Raw genomic sequence first — 20541 nt, forward strand, 5'->3', positions numbered from 1 at the left:
TTCTTCACCCTGTGCTGTACCACTGACACATTTTACAGGCTAGACTTCACTGTTGTTGATTGCATGTGTGTTTGTCTGAAAATTAAAAAGAAAGCTAAACTGTTTTGCTGTGGTTTTAATTCTTACTTCAGTTATACTCAACATTGCAATTTTATGGTGATATTAATAGTAGTATTTGGCAGAAAAACACAGATAACAAAGCAGGGGTTGTCATATTCCATGTTAGATTCCCAAATTCTGCTCATATCGCTCATGAATTTCAAATTGCTACTGAACAGTTTATTGTTAATTTGACCAGTTGTTCCCAAATTTTCAAATGCCTGTGAGCACTATTTGTCTGGAACAAAAGTAAAAATGTACTAAGGCCAAAGAACAGATACGGGATTTGCACACATAAAACAACCTCTGCTTTACTGCATGAACTTTAGATCAAGGTATCCAAAGTCATGTACTCCATTTAGATGGCAGGGCATCTTCGTCAAATTTCATTGGCATTGCCAGGCAGCTGGAGCAGTGCTCCAGTAGCTGCTGTCTTAGTGCAATATGGGACCACAGCTTAAAATGGTCAGGCCACGTCCCTCCCTCCCCAAACCTCCCAAGCACTGGATGCTGTGGAACTTTCAGCGAGTGCAAAAACCTACACAGTGGGTGAGGAAGGCTATTTCCCTCCCATCTGCCTCCCCTAATTGCATCTAACATCAGTGTAATTATCAGTGGTAATTCTCCTTTCTTCTTTTTTCCCCTCCTCTCTCTCTCTCTCTTTCCCCCATTTTTATCTACTTGTTTCTTATCCTCGCTCTCTCTTCCTTCACACCATACTATCCATCTGTCTTCATGGCTTTCTAGCTCTCTGTTCTGTCTTTTTTCTTTGATTTCCTTTTGTCCTTTTCTGTTGTTGATTTGCATCCCTTGACATGCTTATGCAATGTGAATCTGGCAGAGATCACCTCATCCTATAACACTTGCTGGTGGCACCACTACAGGAAAATACTTGATATGGAAGAGTGCAGGAAAACACCTAATTTAGGCTCAAGTGTTGCTTGTGGAGTCAGTGGACAATTTATTCCCTCTTGTGTGTCTGCAGAAGTTAGAAAATGCTTCCCAGTCAAACTGCAATGATGCTCAACTATGCAAACATTACAGATAGTCTCGAGTTGTTCCTTGGTTGTATCAGAGTATCAGTATTTGATGCTTGTTGCAAATATAACATTATCAGATTTTATGTTCTTATGTCTCTTGTAAATGTTGAAAGCATTGTTTAATATGTGATGTTTGGGAATCACTGTTAGGATGAATTCAGTTTCTAATCATGTTTCTTACATTTGACAGTCACTAACTGTGCTATGAAATTAACAGAGAGGTAGCCATGTTAGTCTGTATCTTCACAAAACAAAGAAACAGATATGTAGCAGTTAAAAGCCTAACAAAATAATTTAAGTGCTACATGACTTAATTTAACAGAACAAAAAAAGCAGTTATTTCTAGTCCTCTTACCTTTTCATTGTCAGTCATCAAATACTTCATAGGTCTGTGTGGAACCATAATGTGCAGTGGCACAATATCATTGTTGTCTAATTTACTATGCTCCAGCTTGTGGAGCCCTTACTCATGTTGATGAGCATGTACTTATGTCAGTATTTCTACTGACTTCTGGGAGACAGGTCATGTGAGTAGGTGTTCCCACGCTGAATAAGACTCACAGAATTGGGCCTTAGTGGATCTGCTAAGCTGTTTGTATGTGTTTTTCTAAAATATAGTTAGAAGAGACCAAATGTTTGTCTATGATAAAATTTGAACCAGTCACACTGTAGTACGTATTTGTCTAATGCAGTCAATGTTTATTTTTACACAGGGAATAAATCACAAGATAGTGGGATCGCAGAGATGGAAGAACTTCCAGTCCCACACAACATCAAAATAAGTAACATCACATGTGATTCTTTCAAGATTTCATGGGACATGGATTCCAAATCCAAGGACCGTATTACTCACTACTTTATTGATCTAAACAAGAAAGAGAACAAGAATTCCAACAAATTTAAACATAAGGTATTTTTTTCTTAACTAGCAGTGATTTTAGAATAAATAAATTCTGTGACAATCCTCCTGACTGCCCTGCAACACTGCATGCTGAATTCACTAGAAAGCTGGGGTTTTAATAGAGCAGATTAAAAAATTTCCAACAGAAACTTGTTTAAAAATTGAAATGAAACTGCCTGATAAGGTTAGAACAGTCCACTTAATTTGTGTTATATTATAAATTGAATATAAAAGGAAAATCAATAAAAACATTTAATTTTCATAGAAATAAAATTCATTGATTCAAACTCATTTTTTGAACATTCAATTTTCTTTATTTCAATTGAGACCTAAAATAAATTTTGAAACAGCAGATTTTCCTGTAAAACAGAAGTTCTGGTTCCCCCACAGCTCTTATTTTTTATTACACAGTTTGTGCATGGTGCACCTCTCTGTGCGTATGATGTCCCTACAACAGTAATATGTGTCTTCTTGACACGAGACTCAATAACTGGAATTAACTTCTAGGATGGTTTCCAGTGGTATTCCTCTGCTTCTTAATGCTTATTCAGAATGACTTAGCACACTAGCCTACACATTTCAGCAGTTAGAACTTGAATACTTATTCTCTGATAGATTTCCATATGGTGGTATATTGAATTTGTTTGTATTCGTGGGAACTGATCCTATATGCATCAGCTCAAGTAAAACGTCCATTGACTTCACGGTACTGGAAAGCACTATTAGTAGTGTAGTAGGATGGACTGCGATGCAAGTCAAGGGAGGACAATCTTATTGAAGGCACAAACACCTGCTGGCTTAAAATATGTTCGCAAGATCCATAAAAGATAAGCAATATCAGAGCACAAATACCCAATGGGACAATATCAAGGAATGATGTTTTTAACATTAAGGACTTATAAACTGAAGAAGGAATCAGGAAATATTTCCGCTAACTTACGTTGACGTTTTTACGTTGAAAGGTATTTTAACTGTGACCATCATGATATTTATATTTATAACCTCTCTCTGCTCCCTCATTTTTTGTCCTACTCCTTTGGTTTTATGGAGCATGGTTGGAGGTAGTGTTTAGTGTATGTTGTGTACCTGAAGATCATCATAACTTTTAAAACATTACCTAGTCCTGATCATCAGCAGGTGTAAGCTGGCATAGCTTCAGAGACTTCAATGTAGCTATGCCAGCCATCAGATGATATGACCCATTTAGGGCTGAAGCACCAAATAAATTAGAACAGGATTTCTTGCTGTTTTTCTGACTTTTGCATTGGCAGACTTTGAAGTTAAATTCCCATTTTATACTGCAAAAATAAGCAATTTTCTTCTAATAAAATGCTTACCAGTTGGATTCTTGACTTCTGGGAATCTCTCTCAGTTCATATTTTTTCCCTCTAAGCAAAAATTAACATAAATTTGTTGATGTAAAAAACCTATGACTGTCTAAAAAGGATGAATAGCAAATTAGCAAATTGATGTACCTATCACTTCAACATTTAACTCAGTATGAAAACAAGTAATGTAAAAAATATTGGCTGTTATTTTTTATTTTGTTTTTCTCAGCCATTGCCTAGGTCCTCACTGAGATAAACTAGTTGGTCAAAAGGAAATGGGTAACTACTTTTTTAAAACAGCATGGAGATGTTTGTGTCACTTAATTAAAAGGATGGGATCTGTTTTGTGTTGCTGGATATAACTTGAAAGATGTTGATACTAATTTGGCTAGTGAACAAGTAAAAGCTGGATTTCTTCTGATCAGATGGATGGAAATAAGTACAATAGATGAGTTGTAGTGGAGAACGTTGAGGACAGTTATTTTAGTGGTAATACATGTCAAATTACTTTGTGTTTCACTTAATCTGTATTCAATGCTAAGAACAGTTTTAAGCCTCCTGCCATTTCTACAAATAAGTTTGTTTCAGAAAAAGCACATGCTTAAACACTTTGGTAAATAGAAATAGTGGATTAGTCAGTGTGCACATATGACACCTTCCATATATTATTATGTATTGTTTACATACAAAGCCTTCCATATATTATTATTTGAAATAGATCATTATTGTCGCCCCTTTTCACCAAAGTATCTCAAAGTATGTAACCAAGAAGAGTAACTTATGGTCCCCATTTTACAGGTGAAGCAGCTCAGGCACAGAAATGTTGACTCAGCCCTGCTCTACGCTTAAAAAACTTAGATTAACTTAGCTAACATCCCTGAGTGTCATTATTATGGTGACCTAACCTCTGGTGTAGATGTGGCTAGGTCCACCGAAGAATTTTTCTGTCCATCTCACTGTTGCTGTAGTTCCTCTAGGGTAGGCATCCCCTGAGTGATTTGCTTAGAGTAATGCAGTGTACAGCAGGGCTAGGAACACAGCTCATTTTTCTTTACTCTATCTGTTCTACCCACTGGTCTATGCTGCCTTGCATTGTGAGGAGGAAGATTTTTGCTCCCAGAAAGACATAAGATAGGCAAAGAATAGTTTATTTTTGTATAAAGTTGTGTTCTTGGGTAGATGTTCTGTAGCTTCACTGTGACAGTCTACTCATCACAACAGCACCTCCTGCTCTGACAGCCAGTGCGCCCTCTCCAAGTAGTGACTATTGCATTATCTCCTCTGCTTGCAAACCCACCTTAGTCCAAGTACCACAGCATGCTCTTCACAACTCAGCCCTCCAGCCCTGTTGCCATTTGTGGTTTCCCTCTTTCTTGTGAAGATATCTCTTTCCATCTTCTGGCCACTTGCCCTATGGGGAATGGGGAAGACCTGGCCCTGCCCACTAGTCTGCTTTTCAACCCAGGGACCATATAAATGGCAGCTTCCTGATGTATCTCTAACTTGTTCAATACTGCTTGGGTTCCCTGGGCCACTTTGCTGCAGTCCCAGCACCTTACCTCAGGGCATTCAGCTAGCAAGTCATAGGAGCCAGCCGGGATCACACTCTTGCTCCCTCCAAACTGTCAGCAACTGCTCTCTCCAAGGTGCTGTGCTTGCCATGGCATGCTAGGAACACAGTCACCTCATGCTTTGACCTGCCAACAGCAATTAATGTCACCCTGCTTTGCAGGTGCTTTTTTACTAGTCTGCAAGGCCCTGATTGTCTGCTTCTTGCCCCACCCCCCCAAGTTGATAGGAGGCCTTACCTACCCCTGCTTCTTTATGGGTAGGACTGTGGTAGGCCCCTGATGCATCTACTTGGGAGAGGGGTGAACACCCCATTAGACCCTGTTCCAAAGTCCACTGAAGTTACTCTTTCCATTTACTCTAGTCAGCTACAGATCAGGTAAATAAAGACTTTAATGTTCTTATTTTAATTCAGCCTTTTCTACCACAAAGCGATTCCTCAGCCATCCCTCTTGAAAGGTCTCATCCTGTAGGACCTTGGCTAGAACACACCACTTCCCACTATCCAAATAGGGAAAGAAACCAGCAGAACAATTATTGTCCTCTTTTGCTGCAGCTGACTCATTATACTTTGACCCAACTACACTTTGAAAAGTGAATAGAAATTGTGACAATAACAAATGAAATCCTTGAAGAATATAGTCTCCCAGATAATTGCCTCATTATTTAATGTGGGTCTGTAACAGTGTTGATCTGGCCACACTGTGAAGCAAAAATGAATTTAGCTGCAGTACTCAAGACCTTTGCCTAAGAATGGAGAACTGTATCTCTGAAATGCAGGTCATTTATTTATTTATTGCCCAGTTTTTTAAAAAAAGATGCAATATTTATCCCATCTGAGGTTCATGTTGTTATTTAGTACTTTACTACCACCATATTTACGGAAAAGGACAATGTGCAGGGCAAGAAGTCTGCAGTTATTAAACTAGATTTAGCAATTATAATGATAATATTTTTACCTTTCATAAGAGGATCTCAAAGAGCTTCACAAACCTCAAGCCTTATCATACTGTTTTAAGGTCTGGAAATATTGCTAGTCCCATTTTACATATTTGCTGGGTCTACACCGCCTGTCAACGTAATTCAGGGAGTGTCTACACACTTAAAGCATGCTGTCGACAAAGTCTCAGCAGAACTCTGCATTTTCCTCTACAGTATTATCCCTCAAAAATTTGAGGCATGACAATCTCTGGACATAGTACTGTTGACTAAAGTGCAGTGTAGACACTTGTGTCGACAGAGAGGGCTTCCAGTTGCCAGACACTCCTCGATGCAGAGCTGTCATTCCGATGTTTCGCAGCAGAGGGCAGTGCAGTCTAGCAGTTCTCTATCAACAGAGCAAGAGAGAGGAAGCCGTACTAGTCTATATACTATCAAAACAAAAAGCAGTCAAGTAGCACTTTAAAGACTAGCAAAATAGTTTATTGGATGAGCTTTCGTGGGACAGACCCACTTCTTCAGACCATAGCCAGATCAGAACAGACTCAATATTTAAAGCACAGAGAACCAAAAACAGTAAGCAAGGAGGACAAATCAGAAAAAGATAATCAAGGTGAACAAATCAGAGAGTGGAGGAGTGGGGGGGAAGATCAAGAATTAGATTGAGTCAAGTATGCAGACGAGCCCCTATAGTGACTCAGAAAGTTCCCATCCCGGTTTAAACCATGTGTTAATGTGCCGAATTTGAATATAAAAGCCAGCTCAGCTGCTTCCCTTTGAAGAACGGTGCAAAAATTCTTTTTCAGTAACACACATGCCTTGAGGTCATTGACAGAATGCCCCATTCCATTAAAATGTTGACTAACTGGTTTGTGGATCTGGAGCATTTTGATGTCTGGTGCCCATTAACCCTTTGTCTAAGGGAGTTAGAAGTCTGTCCAATATACAAAGCATCTGGGCATTTTTGGCACATGATGGCCTATATGATGTTAGTAGAGGAACATGAGAAGGTGCCCGTGATTCTGTGAGTAACCTGGTTAGGTCCAGTGATGGTATTTCCAGAGAAGATATGTGGACAAAGCTGGCAGCGGGCTTTGTTGCAGGGAAAGGTTCCAGGACTGGTGTTCCTGGGGTATAGACTGTGGCTGTTAGTGAGGATCCCCATAAGGTTGGGAGGTTGTCTGTAGGAGAGAACAGGCATGTCACCCAGGGCCTTCTGGAGTGTGGCATCCTGATTAAGGGTAGGTTGTAGGTCTTTAATAATTCGTTGCAGTGGTCTGAGTTGGGGGCTGTAGGTGATGACCAGTGGTGTTCTCTTCTTGGCTTTTTTGGGCTGATCTTGGAGTAGCTGGTCTCTGGGTATTCGTCTGGCTCTGTCGATTTGCTTTTTTACTTCTGCTGGTGGGTAATTCAGGTTTATGAATATTTGGTAAAGATCTTGTAGTTTTTGGTCTCTGTCAGTTGGATCAGAGCAAATGCGATTGTATCTAAGAGCTTGACTGTAAACAATGGATCTAGTCGTGTGCAGGATGGAAGATAGAAGGGTGTAGATAAGTATAGCAATCAGTAGGTTTTCGGTACAGTGTGGTACTGATCAAGCCATCCTTGATTAGTACTGTAGTGTCCAGGAAATGTATCTCTTGCATGTTGTTATCGAGGCATAAATTGATGGTGGGGTGTAGATTGTTAAAGTCTCTGTGGAATTCTTCTAGAGTCTCTGTACCATGGGTCCAAATCATAAAGATGTCATCAATGTATCTTAAGTAGAGGAGGGGTAATAGGGGATGAGAGCTGTGGAATCGTCGTTCCAGGTCAGCCATAAATATATTAGCATATTGTGGGGCCATGCGGGTGCCCATAGCAGTTCCACTAATCTGGAGGTATAAATTGTCCCCAAATCAGAAATGATTGTGTGTGAAAACAAAGTTACAGAGGCCAGACACCAGATTGGCTGTGGTGGCATCAGGGATGGTATTCCTGATTTGCTTGTAATTCGTCTTTATGTGGAATATTAGTGTACAGGGCCTCTACATCCATGGTGGCAAGGATGGCATTATCAGGAACTTTTCCGATGTTTTGTAATTTCCTCAGGAAGTCGGTGGTATCTTGGATGTAACTGGGAGTGTTGGTGGCATAGGGTTTGAGGAGGGAGTCCACGTAACTGGATAGTCCGGTGGTAAGGGTGACAATACCTGAAATGATACGGCGTCCAGGGTTTCCAGGTTTGTGGATTTTGGGAAGTAAATAGAATAATCCAGGCTGCGGCTCAGATGGTGTGTCTGTGTGAATGAGGTCCCGAGTAGCAGCAGGGAGTTCCTTCAGTAGTTGTTGTAATTTCCTTTGGAATTCCAAAGTGGGATCAGCGGAGAGAGGTCTGTAAAAGGTGGTGTTGGAGAGTTGTCTGGCTGCCTCCTGTTCGTAGTCTGACTTATTCAGGATGACAACAGCACCCCCTTTGTCAGCTGGTTTGATTATGATGTCTGGGTTATTTTTGAAACTCTGGACAGCATAGTGTTCAGCATAGTTGAGATTGTGTCTCATTTGGCATTGTTTGTGTATAATGTCAGCCTGAGCACGGTTGCGGAAGCATTGTACGTAGAAATCCAGACTTTCGCTACGACCCTCAGAGGGAGTCCACATAGAGTTCTTCTTCTTTTGTTGTTTATGGTGGGGGTCGAGAGAGTCAGACTGTTGTTCATAGGTGTGCTGGAAAAATTCCTTTAGACGGAGGTGGCGAAAGAAGGCTTCAAGGTCACCCTTTTTTTTCCCCCCAATTTTGTGATTGGAGGTAGACAAGACCTTTCTGCTCCTCTAGAAGAATATTCTGATATACAATAATATGGCTGTGAATAAACATTTTAGAGGTATGATGGAATAGAGCTTGCAGGGGCAAGCCCAAAAAGTCAAAATTAATGGTGGCACCAAGTACCTGTATGACACATGCAAAGAAGACAAAAAAACTTGTCTGTCCCTAGGAAATCTGATGAGGAGGTGAAATAATGAGTGCTTTGCTAGCAGATTGCCAAGTCCATTAGGTTTACTGAATGCAGTTTGTATGGAGTCCTGTAATGCCTACTTAAGATGTGAGTTTTGTGTAAGGCCTAGTGTTGTGGACATGAATGTGTTTTTTTTTAATTCTTTCCTCGTTTTTGTGCATCCCTCTTGCTGTGTTTCACTCTGTGAAAGAGAGGATCCCATTAAAAATATTGTGGTTTTCAGGCTGGAGAGTCAAAGTTCAAGGCTGCTGCAACTTAAAAAAGAAACCCTAATACTAGAGTATGAAAATGCACAAATAAGGTTACCAAACAACCTTAACTGTTTTCTACGCCCCTCTGCTGCAGGGTGTTTGCTGAATGGTAACATGTTTTAATGGACTTTATAACTTAAGTTCTGTCATTTTAAGATGCTGTGGTGCCCATCTCCCACCCACCCAATAGCCAAGGAATACCTTCCATACTGAATCCCAATTTGCCCCAGCTCCCCACACCACTGGGAAATCATTGTGGGAAAACCATCACAGCTCTCTCTTGCTTTGATTCCCTCCTGTCACACACCCAGTACAACCAGTCAATTTCCCTGATTCTTTTCACCATTTGAACTTGATACAATGCATCACTCATTCACAGACGTCTCAGGTGAAAGCAACCATTCTTGCCATTTTCTCAGGCAGCAGGACTCTCCCAGCAGTTTTTCAAATGCAGATTCTCTCACCACACTCTGTGCCTACAATGACAGTCAGCCTTTGTAGCTTTTAATCAATGAATACTGGCACGCACTCTTTGCTAATCTGATGAATGGAAAGAACTGAGGCGGCATCACAGCTCTTTTTAATTCAGTGCACTTGTAATAAAACAAATAGTAATTCTAAAATTACCTGCCTGTTTCCAAGCATGCTCTTATTCATATATATCCCAGACCATTAAGCTTGCTTACAACTAATGAGGAATAGAAGCTTGCAATTAAGTTACTTGATATTATTGAACACAGCTTGTTCCCAAGATCAGGGGTGTTACTATCTTCTGCAGGGATATGAAGGCTGCAGCAATCAGCCATATATTGTGTGAAGTACTGGCAAGAAAACCTTGCATTATTATCTACTCCATTGTAGCAAGAGCTGAACTGCAGTTATTGATGTTGGAGAGCATCAAGCATTTCAGCAGCCTGTGAGCATTCCTAGCTGCAGCAGCTTGCCTCTATCTTTATCATCCCAGTGAAATCTGAACCTCTGCCACAACACAACACAGTGGGGAAAAATAGAAGCTAGAAGTCTATAGTTATAACATTAAGGCTTACAACCCAAATTCCACTTAGTGTCATACATTCACCTTTTCCAAGAGCTGTTTTCAAACAAACTTCTTGTGACACAGTTAACACATGTGGAACTGGTTTTGAAATGTTTAAGCCTCAGTGTCTTCATTTTGTACTGAGCTATGTGAGATTGGTTTTTCCCTTGTGGGTATAAAGCAGGTGGCATGCTCTGGAAACCTGTAAAGTTACAGTTTTGAGACCCAGAACGTTTTACGCTTATGTTTTAGCAACTTGAGCATTTTCATAGCAGTATAATCAAATTATGGCCCTCATCCCATAGGCTTGCAAGGTTAAATACAAAAGGAGCTATAGCATTGGGTCTCAACCAAGGATATGCAGAGCTCTTCCATTTTGCTATTTGTCTAGCTTTGTAGGAGGCTACATAAAAATCACCAGCAACCGCAGTACAACCTAAACTTTTACACAGGCTGCAGTTACGCTGCATTCCACTTTCAAAAGAGGAATGCAAATGAGGGCAATCAAAAATGCAAATGAAGCACTGATTTACAAATCTTGCTCTTCATTTGCATAAGCTCATCTGATCATGTTTTTGGAAGAGCTTTTTTTTTCCAGAAAAACAAAAGCACTATGGATGGGGTTCTTTTCGGGGAGGGGGGGAACCCTCCACCTTTTTTTTTTCAATAGACCCCTGTACACCTTATTTTTTTTTCAGGAATAAAGGGTCTTTTGAAAAAAAAAACGTTTTGTTTTCGTGGTCCCCCCCCAAGAATCCCATCTATACTGCTTTTCGCTTTTTTCAAAAAAAAGGTTTCCGAAAATGCAATCAGAAGAGCTTATGCAAATGAAGCACGAGATTTATAAATCAGCACTTCATTTGCCACTTTGATTTCCCTTCCTCTTTTGACAGACGAACATAATGTAGATGCAGCTATAGAGAATAAGTTGTTTAAATGGTGCTATACACTGAAATGTAAGTGCAGTATTTATATTCCAGTTGTTTGTAATTGCATGGTTAAAAATGGGGACATAATCAATTTTTAAAAGATAATATGCTGTTTCATGTCTGATTTTGTAAGCATTTTTTTTTCCAATTGAGGTAAAATGAGCATCAGTGGAGGGGTTATATATATGGTGCAGTCAGACTCCTGAAAGGCATACACTAGTCTTGAAAGGCTGAGATGCACTGATCTATTTTATTTATTCAGGGCTATAGGTACTAGAATTCTATATTCACCTAGCTCAAATAGTAAAGCATTCATTTTTGGCTAAAGGCTAAATCTTACTTCCCATACTTATGTGTAGGATCTGGTTAACATCACTGTACTACTCATGAGAAAAGTTAGCAGACATTGGGCTGAAGGGGTTTAAAATAAGGTTAAAGAAATTCATGACATCCAAAATTCACTTTGAGTGTATAATGATCAACCTTTTTCTTTTGTCACATGAGGACGTACCCACTAAACTGGTTGCAAAAGCTGTTCCGCTCCCTATGACCGTTCGTGGACATTGGTTCTTGAGCCCAAGAACAGAGTATACCGTAGCAGTGCAGACGGCATCAAAGCAAGTCGATGGGGACTATGTTGTGTCTGAATGGAGTGAAATCATCGAGTTTTGTACAGCAGGTAAGAGTGCTGGGCAAAGATACAACACATAGACTGTCTAGACTAGCAACCTCCGCCCCTTTGAAAGGGGGCTGTTAATGAGACACTTTGGGATATGCTAACGAGGTGCTGTAATGAAGCTGCAGCACCTCATTAGCATAATGGCAGCTGTGGCACTTCAAAAGTGCCGCTTTTGATCACGTGCAGCTTGTCTACATCGGGTCCTCTTTGAAAGGACCTCCCTCCCCGACGTTGAAATCCCCTTATTCCTATTTGGTTATAGGAATAAGGGGATTTTGACATCTATGGGATCCTTTCACAAAGGACCCTGTGTAGATGAGATGCCTGCGATCAAAAGTGGCACTGTTGAAGTGCTGCAGCCACCATTATGCTAATGAGGTGTGGCATCTTCATTGCAGCACCTCATTAGCATATCCCAAAGTGTCTCATTAACATCCCCCTTTCGAAAGGGGGGGGTTGCTAGTGTACACATAGTTATAGGGACAAAAAAAAAGAAAAAAAAACCAAGCATGCTGTCTACATCAGCCACATCAGTGTTATTATTGGTAGCTAGGGCTTGTCACACTTGGAAATAGGAGGGATGGTTTAGGCAGCTAACTTTCTGTTTAAAATGTATCATCAAACTGTGGCTGCTCCTTTGCAGGTGCCTTGTTGAGAGGGAGGGGAGTGGAAAATGTACAAACACCCATAGCAGGGCCAACAGCCACCATGGGCCTCAGGACAAGAGGTGGGACTGGCTCCATGTCCTGAAAAGGGAGGACTAGAGCAGAAAGGGCAGATCCATGGCATCACTGCAGCCTTCAGAGCCACATTTCAGTGGCAATTCAAAGGGGCCTGGAGGCTCTAGCCACCACCACTGCCACAGTAGCAGCAGCTGGGAGTTCCTGCCCCTTTGACTTGTGGGCCCCCTGGGGCATTTGACCCCTTTTTGCTCCTCCTCTCCTCCCCTCCATCAGTGAGCCTGGACACCCAGGAGTCCCCCACCCACATACACTGATGTCCTAGTGTAGCAATATGGAGACATACCTATCTCATAGACCTGGAAAGGACCTTGAGAGGTCATTGAGTCCAGGCCCTGGTCCTCTCAGCAGGAACTGTCACCATCCTTGACAGATTTTTTTTTTAACCTATGTGCTCCATATCCCTAAAGGATTGAGCGCACAACTCTGGGTTTACAAAGCCAATGCGCAAACCACTGAGCTGTCCCTCTCCTCTGATGTTTTTAAATTTTAATGGACTTCTGCATAGTCCCACCTGCCATCCCCTTCTTTTCGCCAGCTTTACAGGACACCCCAAGTTGTAGTTGAGCTTACCCCGTTCTGCTCCCCGTTCCACCACAGCAGCACTTCTACTGGGCCCCTCCTCAGCAACTTGCTCCCAGCGCAGAGTAGGCCCAGTGGGTGACAGCAGTTTATACAGCCTTCTCCCCTGCGTACACCCAGTACTGCCTAAGTCTAAAGGCAGGCTACCCATTCCACAAAGCAGTCTGTGCACAGACCATGAACGATTGGCACTCTGGGTCCTTGACAAACACAAATTGAAGCAGGGCCATTTTTGCATCTGTCGTTAGGCTCAAGCAGCTGTGCAGTTTCCTGAAAGTGCTCCAGGTGCCTCTATCCAGCATGCACTCATGTCAATCTGCCTCTCTTTGCTCCAGAGGGAGTACATTTGGCTCCTTATTTACTTGCACACATCTTCATTGAGATGAGAGTCATTCCAGTGCACAGGCCAGCCTGTATGAGAGTCCTGTACTCCTCATTAAGAATTGTAGTGAGTCTTTGTGCTTATTGTACTGGAGTGAATGTAACCCTGCATTGGCTGGGCAGTACCAGAGCCCTCATACTGCTGCTGTGGTTGTGTAGTATGCTAACAGGGCATAGTCACATGCGACAAAGGGAATCATTGATAATGGAAAAGTGCATTAGTTGGAGTTAGTGCTGTCAACCCCTGGTGAAAATTGCCTCTAGTTTTGTTCATTAAATGAGGGGGAGTACTGTGGGCTTGTGGATGGGCTATTCCATTCCTAGCTTTGTCACTGACCAGCACTGTCACTCTGGGGCAGCCTTCTCTTTACCTCCTATATCCCCAAAATCTTCCCTGTAGCACTCTTGGCCTTACCACCCTTTGTCTGTTTTGTACAAAACATTCTTATCGACAAACTAGGCAAGTCCAACTTAAATCGCGCTGCAATAAGGTGGGTGCATAACTGGCTGGCTAATCGCACCCAGAGAGGAGTAGTTAATGGTGCTCAATCCAGCTGGAAAAGCATAACAAGTGGGGTTCCGCAGGGGGTCTGTTTTGGGACCAGTTCTGTTCTGTTCAATCTCTTCATTAATGGTTTGGATATTGGCATAGAAAGTACGCTTATTAAGTTTGCAGATGATACCAAGCTGGGAGGGGTTGCAACTACCTTGGAGGATAGGGTCATAATTCAGAATGATCTAGATAAATTAGAGAAATGGTCTGAAGTAAACAGGATGAAGTTTAATAAAGATAAATGTAAGGTGCTGCACTTAGGAAGGAATAATCTGTTTCACACATACAGAATGGGAAAAGACTGTCTAGAAAGGAGTACAGCAGAAAGGGACCTAGGGGTTCTAGTAGATCACAAGTTAAATATGAGTCAACAGTGTGATGCTGTTGCAAAAAAAGCAAACATGAATCTGGGATGCATTAGCAGGTGTGTTGTGAACAAGACACGAGAAATCATTCTACTGCTCTACTCTGTGCTGGTTAGACCTCAGCTGGAATATTGTGTCCAGTTCTGGGCACCCCAATTCAAGAAAGATGTGGAGAAATTAGAGAAGGTCCAGAAAAGAGCAACTAGAATGATAAAAGGTCTGGAGAACATGACTTAAGAAAGGCTGAAAGAATTGGGCTTGTTTAGCTTGGAAAAAAGAAGGTTGAGGGGGGACATGATAGCGGTTTTCAGATATCTTAAAGGGTGTCATAAGGAGGAGGGAGAAAACTTGTTCTTCTTGGCCTCTGAGGAGAGAACAAGAGGCAATGGACTTAAACTGCAGCAAGGGAAGTTTAGGTTGGACATTAGGAAAAAGTTCCTAACTGTCAGGGTGGTCAAGTACTGGAATAAGTTGCCAAGGGAGGTTGTGGAATCTCCCTCGCTGGAGATATTTAAGAACAGATTAGATAGATGTCTGTCAGGGATGGTGTAGATAGTGGTCGGTCCTGCCGTCGGGGCAGGGGACTGGACTCGATGGCCTCTCGAGGCCCCTTCCGGTCCTAGTGTTCTATGCTTCTATGATCAAAGTACATTTTAACTGTGATGTAGCAGATTATGGTGTTTATTTCTGAAATATAAGCAGATAGTCTTCTCTTCACAGATTATTCAAAAGTTCATCTAACGCAGCTTTTGGAAAAAGCTGAAGTGATTGCAGGACGTATGCTTAAGCTTTCTGTGTTTTATCGGAATCAACACAAAGAATACTTTGATTATATCAGGTAAGAAAAACACATGCAAAATTGTTTGCCCACATTAAGAGAATGTCAAGTATTAAGATGCAATGTGAACATATATGTGAAGAAACATATTGCAATTTTATGACAAAATCTGCACTACTACCTGGCCAGTTCAAGAAGAAAAGCAGCTCACTTATTGTGTACAATTCAACACTTCATCTGACTTGGAAATAACTTTGCTTTTTTGAGTAAAAATCTGTGTTTTTGCAACCCCTCTTGTAATGGGGTTTCTATGCTGAGTAAGCCTCTAAGTTCCATGATCATCTAAATACTAAGTAATAATAATGCTGATTGATAATGTACTGTTAAAATTAGAGTTCTAAGATAAGGAGTGCACAGTTTTGTGCATGGATTTGCCTACAAGTCCTTGATGTATAATCAGGCATTTGAAACCTGAATACTAAAGAATCACAGGGCCCGCTTCCTTGTTGGACATAGATGCCTCATGAGAGCCAGGTTTATTTTTGTTGAGAATCTAGCCCTTACTGACTTTTGAATGCCTTAATATTCAACCTTAATGGTCTCGTAACATTGTGTATTAGCTTTCACCCATACAGTATATCTTCCATAATCGGACGCAAGATAAAGCTAGACCGTTACCTAACCAAAACATAGCTGACATCAGGTGACTGAGCAGGGTACAGTGTCTTAGTAAAAGGTTCTATGCAATGACCGTGCTTGGAGTACTATTCTCCTAGAAAACTGGTATGGAGGGTGCATTGCCATCCACTAAGCTATGCAGCAAAACCCTGTTTTTTTGCACTGCATTTTTGGAGTCGTAGCAGTGTTGATTTACTGTTTTAAAGACTTCTAAATGTGCTTATTCCTTACACTTCAGCCTAGATCAGTTTCCCAAATTTAAAACATTCCCGTACTCCTAGCAGAACTCTGGCCTTACTGACGTACCCTTTCCCAGTGCCATCCCAGTGCTTATTTCCTGATTTTTAGTCATTTACTTTCTGCTGCATACCCCTTGACATCCTTTAACATACCAACAGTGGTACACATACCACACTTTGGGAAACACTGGCCTAGGTACAAGATTTTGGGCTGCTTTCAGCACTGCATTACATCAGTTTTACTCATATGTAATTCAGTCTGAGTGAAGTAACACATCCATAAAACTAGAGCATCTCAGTGCTGGATCAGGCCTTTGAGTCCTCATTCTTTTAAAATACCCAGGTTTACACCTCCTTCGGTGGGTGGGTCACCTGAGTAAAACGTTCCTTTGAATTTGAGTTCACAAGAGTTTTGTTCAGCTAGTAGCCATTCATAGCTGCGCCCTACCAAATTGATGGTCATGAAACAACTCATAGACCATGAAATTTTGTTTTGTGTGAGCTTTTAAACCCATACCATACAGAGCTCATGGGAAATACCAGCATTTCTCAAATTGGGGGTCTTGACTGAAAAGGGAATGGCTGGGCACAAGCTTATTTTAGGGGGGCACAGTATGCCCCTGCCCTATAGTTCTGTGCACTGTTCAGAGGTTTAAAGACAGCACAGCTGTTAGCAGTAGTTCACTCCCTGCCCACCACTCCTTTTTGGGCCCTGATAGTACACCACCATGAAATTTCAGATGTAAAAGCATAGGGCTGTAAAATTGATCCACATGGACCATGAATCTGTTAAGGCACTTGTGGACTTGTTCCCTGTACCTTTACTCTAGTCTGTATGCACTTTGTTTGCATAAGATTCTGGCCTGAGCTAGTTTTTCTCTGTGTTAAAGAATTACCTTCATAAAGAGTGATCAAAAACCTAATTTTACAGATGCAGTGATTTTAATTTACTGCACCAGCAGGCTTCTAGAATACCTGATGGTGGTCAAAATGAAATGGGGTCCTACTGGGGACTCCTCTCTTCAACCTTACTAGAATGAGATCATCATCTTCATCAGTCCTGACTTTCAGAGCTGCACAGCCTGGACTCCACAGAGCTGATATAGCTAATTCAAAATCTGTTAAGACCTATTTAAATAAAACTCAGAGGGAGAAACACTTTCCGTCTTTCAGTCCCCTGCTACTTAAGTTACTTCCAGTTGTGTAAATAGGAGCAGGTTTTTGGGGGAATGTGCAAATTCCCCATCATCATGCCACTGGAGGAAACAAAGGAAGATCTAACCATGATGTAAATTTGCATATGGCATCCACTGAAAACAAAGACTATTGCAGCAGGACTGGGTTCATTTGTAACTTTCAATGTAGGCTTAAAAATCACACTGTTACAATTGCTGGGGAAAAATATTGTGGGTGGATTTTCTCACTCTTTTTATTGCTTTTTCCACACAACTCACCTCCAGAAGCAGAGGCAATATAGAAAAGCAATTCTTTAGCTCTCATCCTGTCTTCATTTATTTGATTTTTGCATTCACTTAAAAGTGGGGTGGTGATAACTTTATTTTTCAGTTGGCTAACTTGTGTGTGTCCATTTTGACGTTCTGGGGTAGGAGCCACATAAGTAACCAAACTTCTACTCTTTACTGCAAAATAAACAATGATATTCATTTTTAGAGAGCAACATGGAAATGCAATGCAGCCTTCTGTCAAAGATAACAGTGGTAGCCATGGCTCTCCAATCAGTGGGAAGTTGGAAGGCATTTTCTTTAGCTGCAACACTGAGTTTAACACAGGGAAGCCACCACAAGATTCACCTTATGGAAGATACAGGTTTGAAGTTGCAGCTGAAAAACTTTTCAATCCAAATACTAATTTGTACTTTGGGGACTTCTACTGCATGTACACAGCTTATCACTATGTCATTCTTGTTATTGCCCCTGTTGGCTCACCAGGAGATGAATTCTGTAAGCAGCGCCTTCCTCAGCTAAACTCAAAGGATAATAAATTTCTGACCTGCACTGAAGAAGATGGCATCATGGTTTATCACCATGCCCAGGATGTTATTTTAGAAGTAATTTACACTGATCCTGTGGATCTTTCCCTTGGCACAGTTGCGGAAATTACTGGTCATCAGCTAATGAGCTTGTCTACTGCAAACGCAAAGAAAGATCCCAGTTGCAAGACCTGCAACATCAGTGTTGGACGTTAATCCACCCCCACTTATTTAGGAGCCTTTGAACCTCTGTTGTCCGTTGCCATTGTCAGATGTTCTCTTCAGAAGCATGCACATGCCGCTGCCACCAAAAGCAAACACCAATTTTTCAAATTCATTAATAGCATTTCTAGTATAACTCCCCAGCTCCTTCCTTTCCTTCTGTTTCCCTAATTCTTTAGGCTATTAGAAGTCCTGGATTTTCTTTCTGACAACATTTACACCTAGATGCTGCAATTTTGTTTGTTTGTTTATTCGTTTGTTCCTTGGCCAAACATAACAGAAACCTATATAAACAGCTTTAGCAAAATAAAAATAATGGCTTATAATGGTGTTTAAATATGCATTTATTTTAATCTACTGAACAAACACTGGGATAACTCCAAACAGCATGAAAGGTTGTAATTGCAGCATGATTTAATTCTCAAGGCCTAGAAATGTCAAATGTCAGCACTTCCAACTTGTTGTTTGACAGTGTTATTTATATTAGCTAACTGGAAACAAAAAGTGTGTTTAAACATAATAAATATAATAGAAAAATATTTTATTTGTACTGTTGTATAAAATAGTATACAATCATATAGAATATATAGATTACATTTTAATAGCAATTGTATACATATGTCATGAAACCATTTTCCCTTATCAAAGATGTAGTTTGTAAACCTTGAATAGTTGTGTATCTGTTCCTGTTGCTCTTCGATTACTTTAATTAAAACAGATTTACAAAGATCATTTTGATTCATAAAAGTTATAAATTGTCAAGTCAATACAGTGAAACAGCAAACCTCAGAAAAATAAAAATATCCACAGTGTCACACTTTTTCTTCCAAACTGTTTGAAAATGTGTACTACTTAAAATCATGCTGAAACATTACATACAATATAATGTGGTTGGTATAGAACAGACTTTAGAAAATGAACATCCCTTGGATAGCAAAAGAGGTGACTTGTATGTAGTTAATACAAAATGACAATTTAAACAAAACACATGATGCAACATATCTCCTTTTTAAGCTCTTCCTTCATGTCTGGGTTAGACATTGTCCCTTTCACCCTGCCTTTTTGATTTGTAATGAAAAGTACAAAATGCTGACAAGCTGCTTGTGAAATATTGCACTTTACACAGAAAAGGTCTATCACAAGAGTGAGGAAAATCTCTTTACACTACAAAGGAGGTGTGCTGAATGCATAATTCCAATGGAAAAATAGTCATACTTTTAGGAAACAAGGTCAGAGTTCCTCATCAACCATGACATTCAGTTATATACTGCATACATTTATCTATCCAAAATATCTTGTCAAAATGCAATAAACTAGTCATTATTTTATTTTAATATAGGTATCCAACACAGGAAATACTTTAACATTTTACAAAGTGCATGCTTCCAAACAAACTTTGCTTTGGTAGTCAAAAAGCAGAATTTTATAGCATCAGGCAAAATAAAGTGCTAAGTTTAATACAGAACTAAAAAAATATTTTACTGAATTTTATTTAGGATACTATAAAAGTACTACCAACCATATTTAACAGGCCATCACCTAGTGCTTTTACATTGTCTTGTACTTCCCTTTGGCAAACCTGAACCAAGCATGCCTTCCCATTCTACCAAATCCTTGTTACTTTGCCAAATAGAATTTTCTCATTTCCAAAAATATGATTGCATTTGGCAGTTATTTTACCACTTTCTATTTCTTTAGCAGCCTCAATTTACTCAGCTTCAAGAATTCAGGGTCAGTTTTTTCTATGTATTTGTGGCTGCTGCTACACTACCAGTCTCCGATCAGAGGTGCCAGAGTAATGAGGCAATTAGAAGCAGGCTAACGAGGCGCTACATGCATATTTTATGTAAATTAGGCAGTCATGGGATAGGAGGAAAGCTCCTTTCATGGATCAGGAATTGGTTAAAAGACAGAAAACAAAGGGTTGGAATAAATGGTAAATTTTCACAATGGAGGAGGGTAACTAGTGGTGTTCCCCAGGGGTTAGTCCTGGGACCGATCCTGTTCAACTTGTTCATCAATGATCTAGAAAATGAGGTAAGCAGTGAGGTGGCAAAGTTTGCAGATGACACCAAGTTGTTCAGGACAGTCAAAACGAAAAGGGATTGTGAAGAACTACAAAAAGATCTCCGCAAACTGAGTGATTGGGCAACAAAATGGCAAATGAAATTTAATGTGGGTAAGTGTAAGGTAATGCATGTTGGAAAAAATAACCCAAATTACACGTACTACATGATGGGGTCAAA

General features: G+C 40.5%; 1 protein-coding gene across 1 annotated transcript; it reads left to right on the forward strand.

The window, feature by feature from the left end:
* Positions 1 to 1860: 1860 nt before the first annotated feature.
* PHYHIPL (phytanoyl-CoA 2-hydroxylase interacting protein like) lies at positions 1861 to 20002 on the forward strand. The gene is made up of 4 exons (XM_074999488.1): positions 1861 to 2049; positions 11593 to 11767; positions 15109 to 15226; positions 17755 to 20002. Exons 1-4 carry the CDS (start codon positions 1885 to 1887, stop codon positions 18287 to 18289), a joined length of 993 nt encoding a protein of 330 aa, XP_074855589.1. The 5' UTR covers positions 1861 to 1884; the 3' UTR covers positions 18290 to 20002.
* The last annotated feature ends 539 nt before the right edge of the window (positions 20003 to 20541 follow it).

Source organism: Carettochelys insculpta, chromosome 7, assembly GCF_033958435.1.
Source record: "Carettochelys insculpta isolate YL-2023 chromosome 7, ASM3395843v1, whole genome shotgun sequence".
Taxonomy (NCBI): Eukaryota; Metazoa; Chordata; order Testudines; family Carettochelyidae; genus Carettochelys; species Carettochelys insculpta.

Bases quoted from the DNA above. Each gene is read 5' to 3' on its own strand.
- PHYHIPL (XM_074999488.1), top strand. From the start codon at position 1,885: ATGGAAGAACTTCCAGTCCCACACAACATCAAAATAAGTAACATCACA. The intron at 2,050-11,592 runs GTATTTTTTTCT...TTGTCACATGAG, and splicing joins CCAACAAATTTAAACATAAG to GACGTACCCACTAAACTGGT. The intron at 15,227-17,754 runs GTAAGAAAAACA...ATTCATTTTTAG, and splicing joins GAATACTTTGATTATATCAG to AGAGCAACATGGAAATGCAA.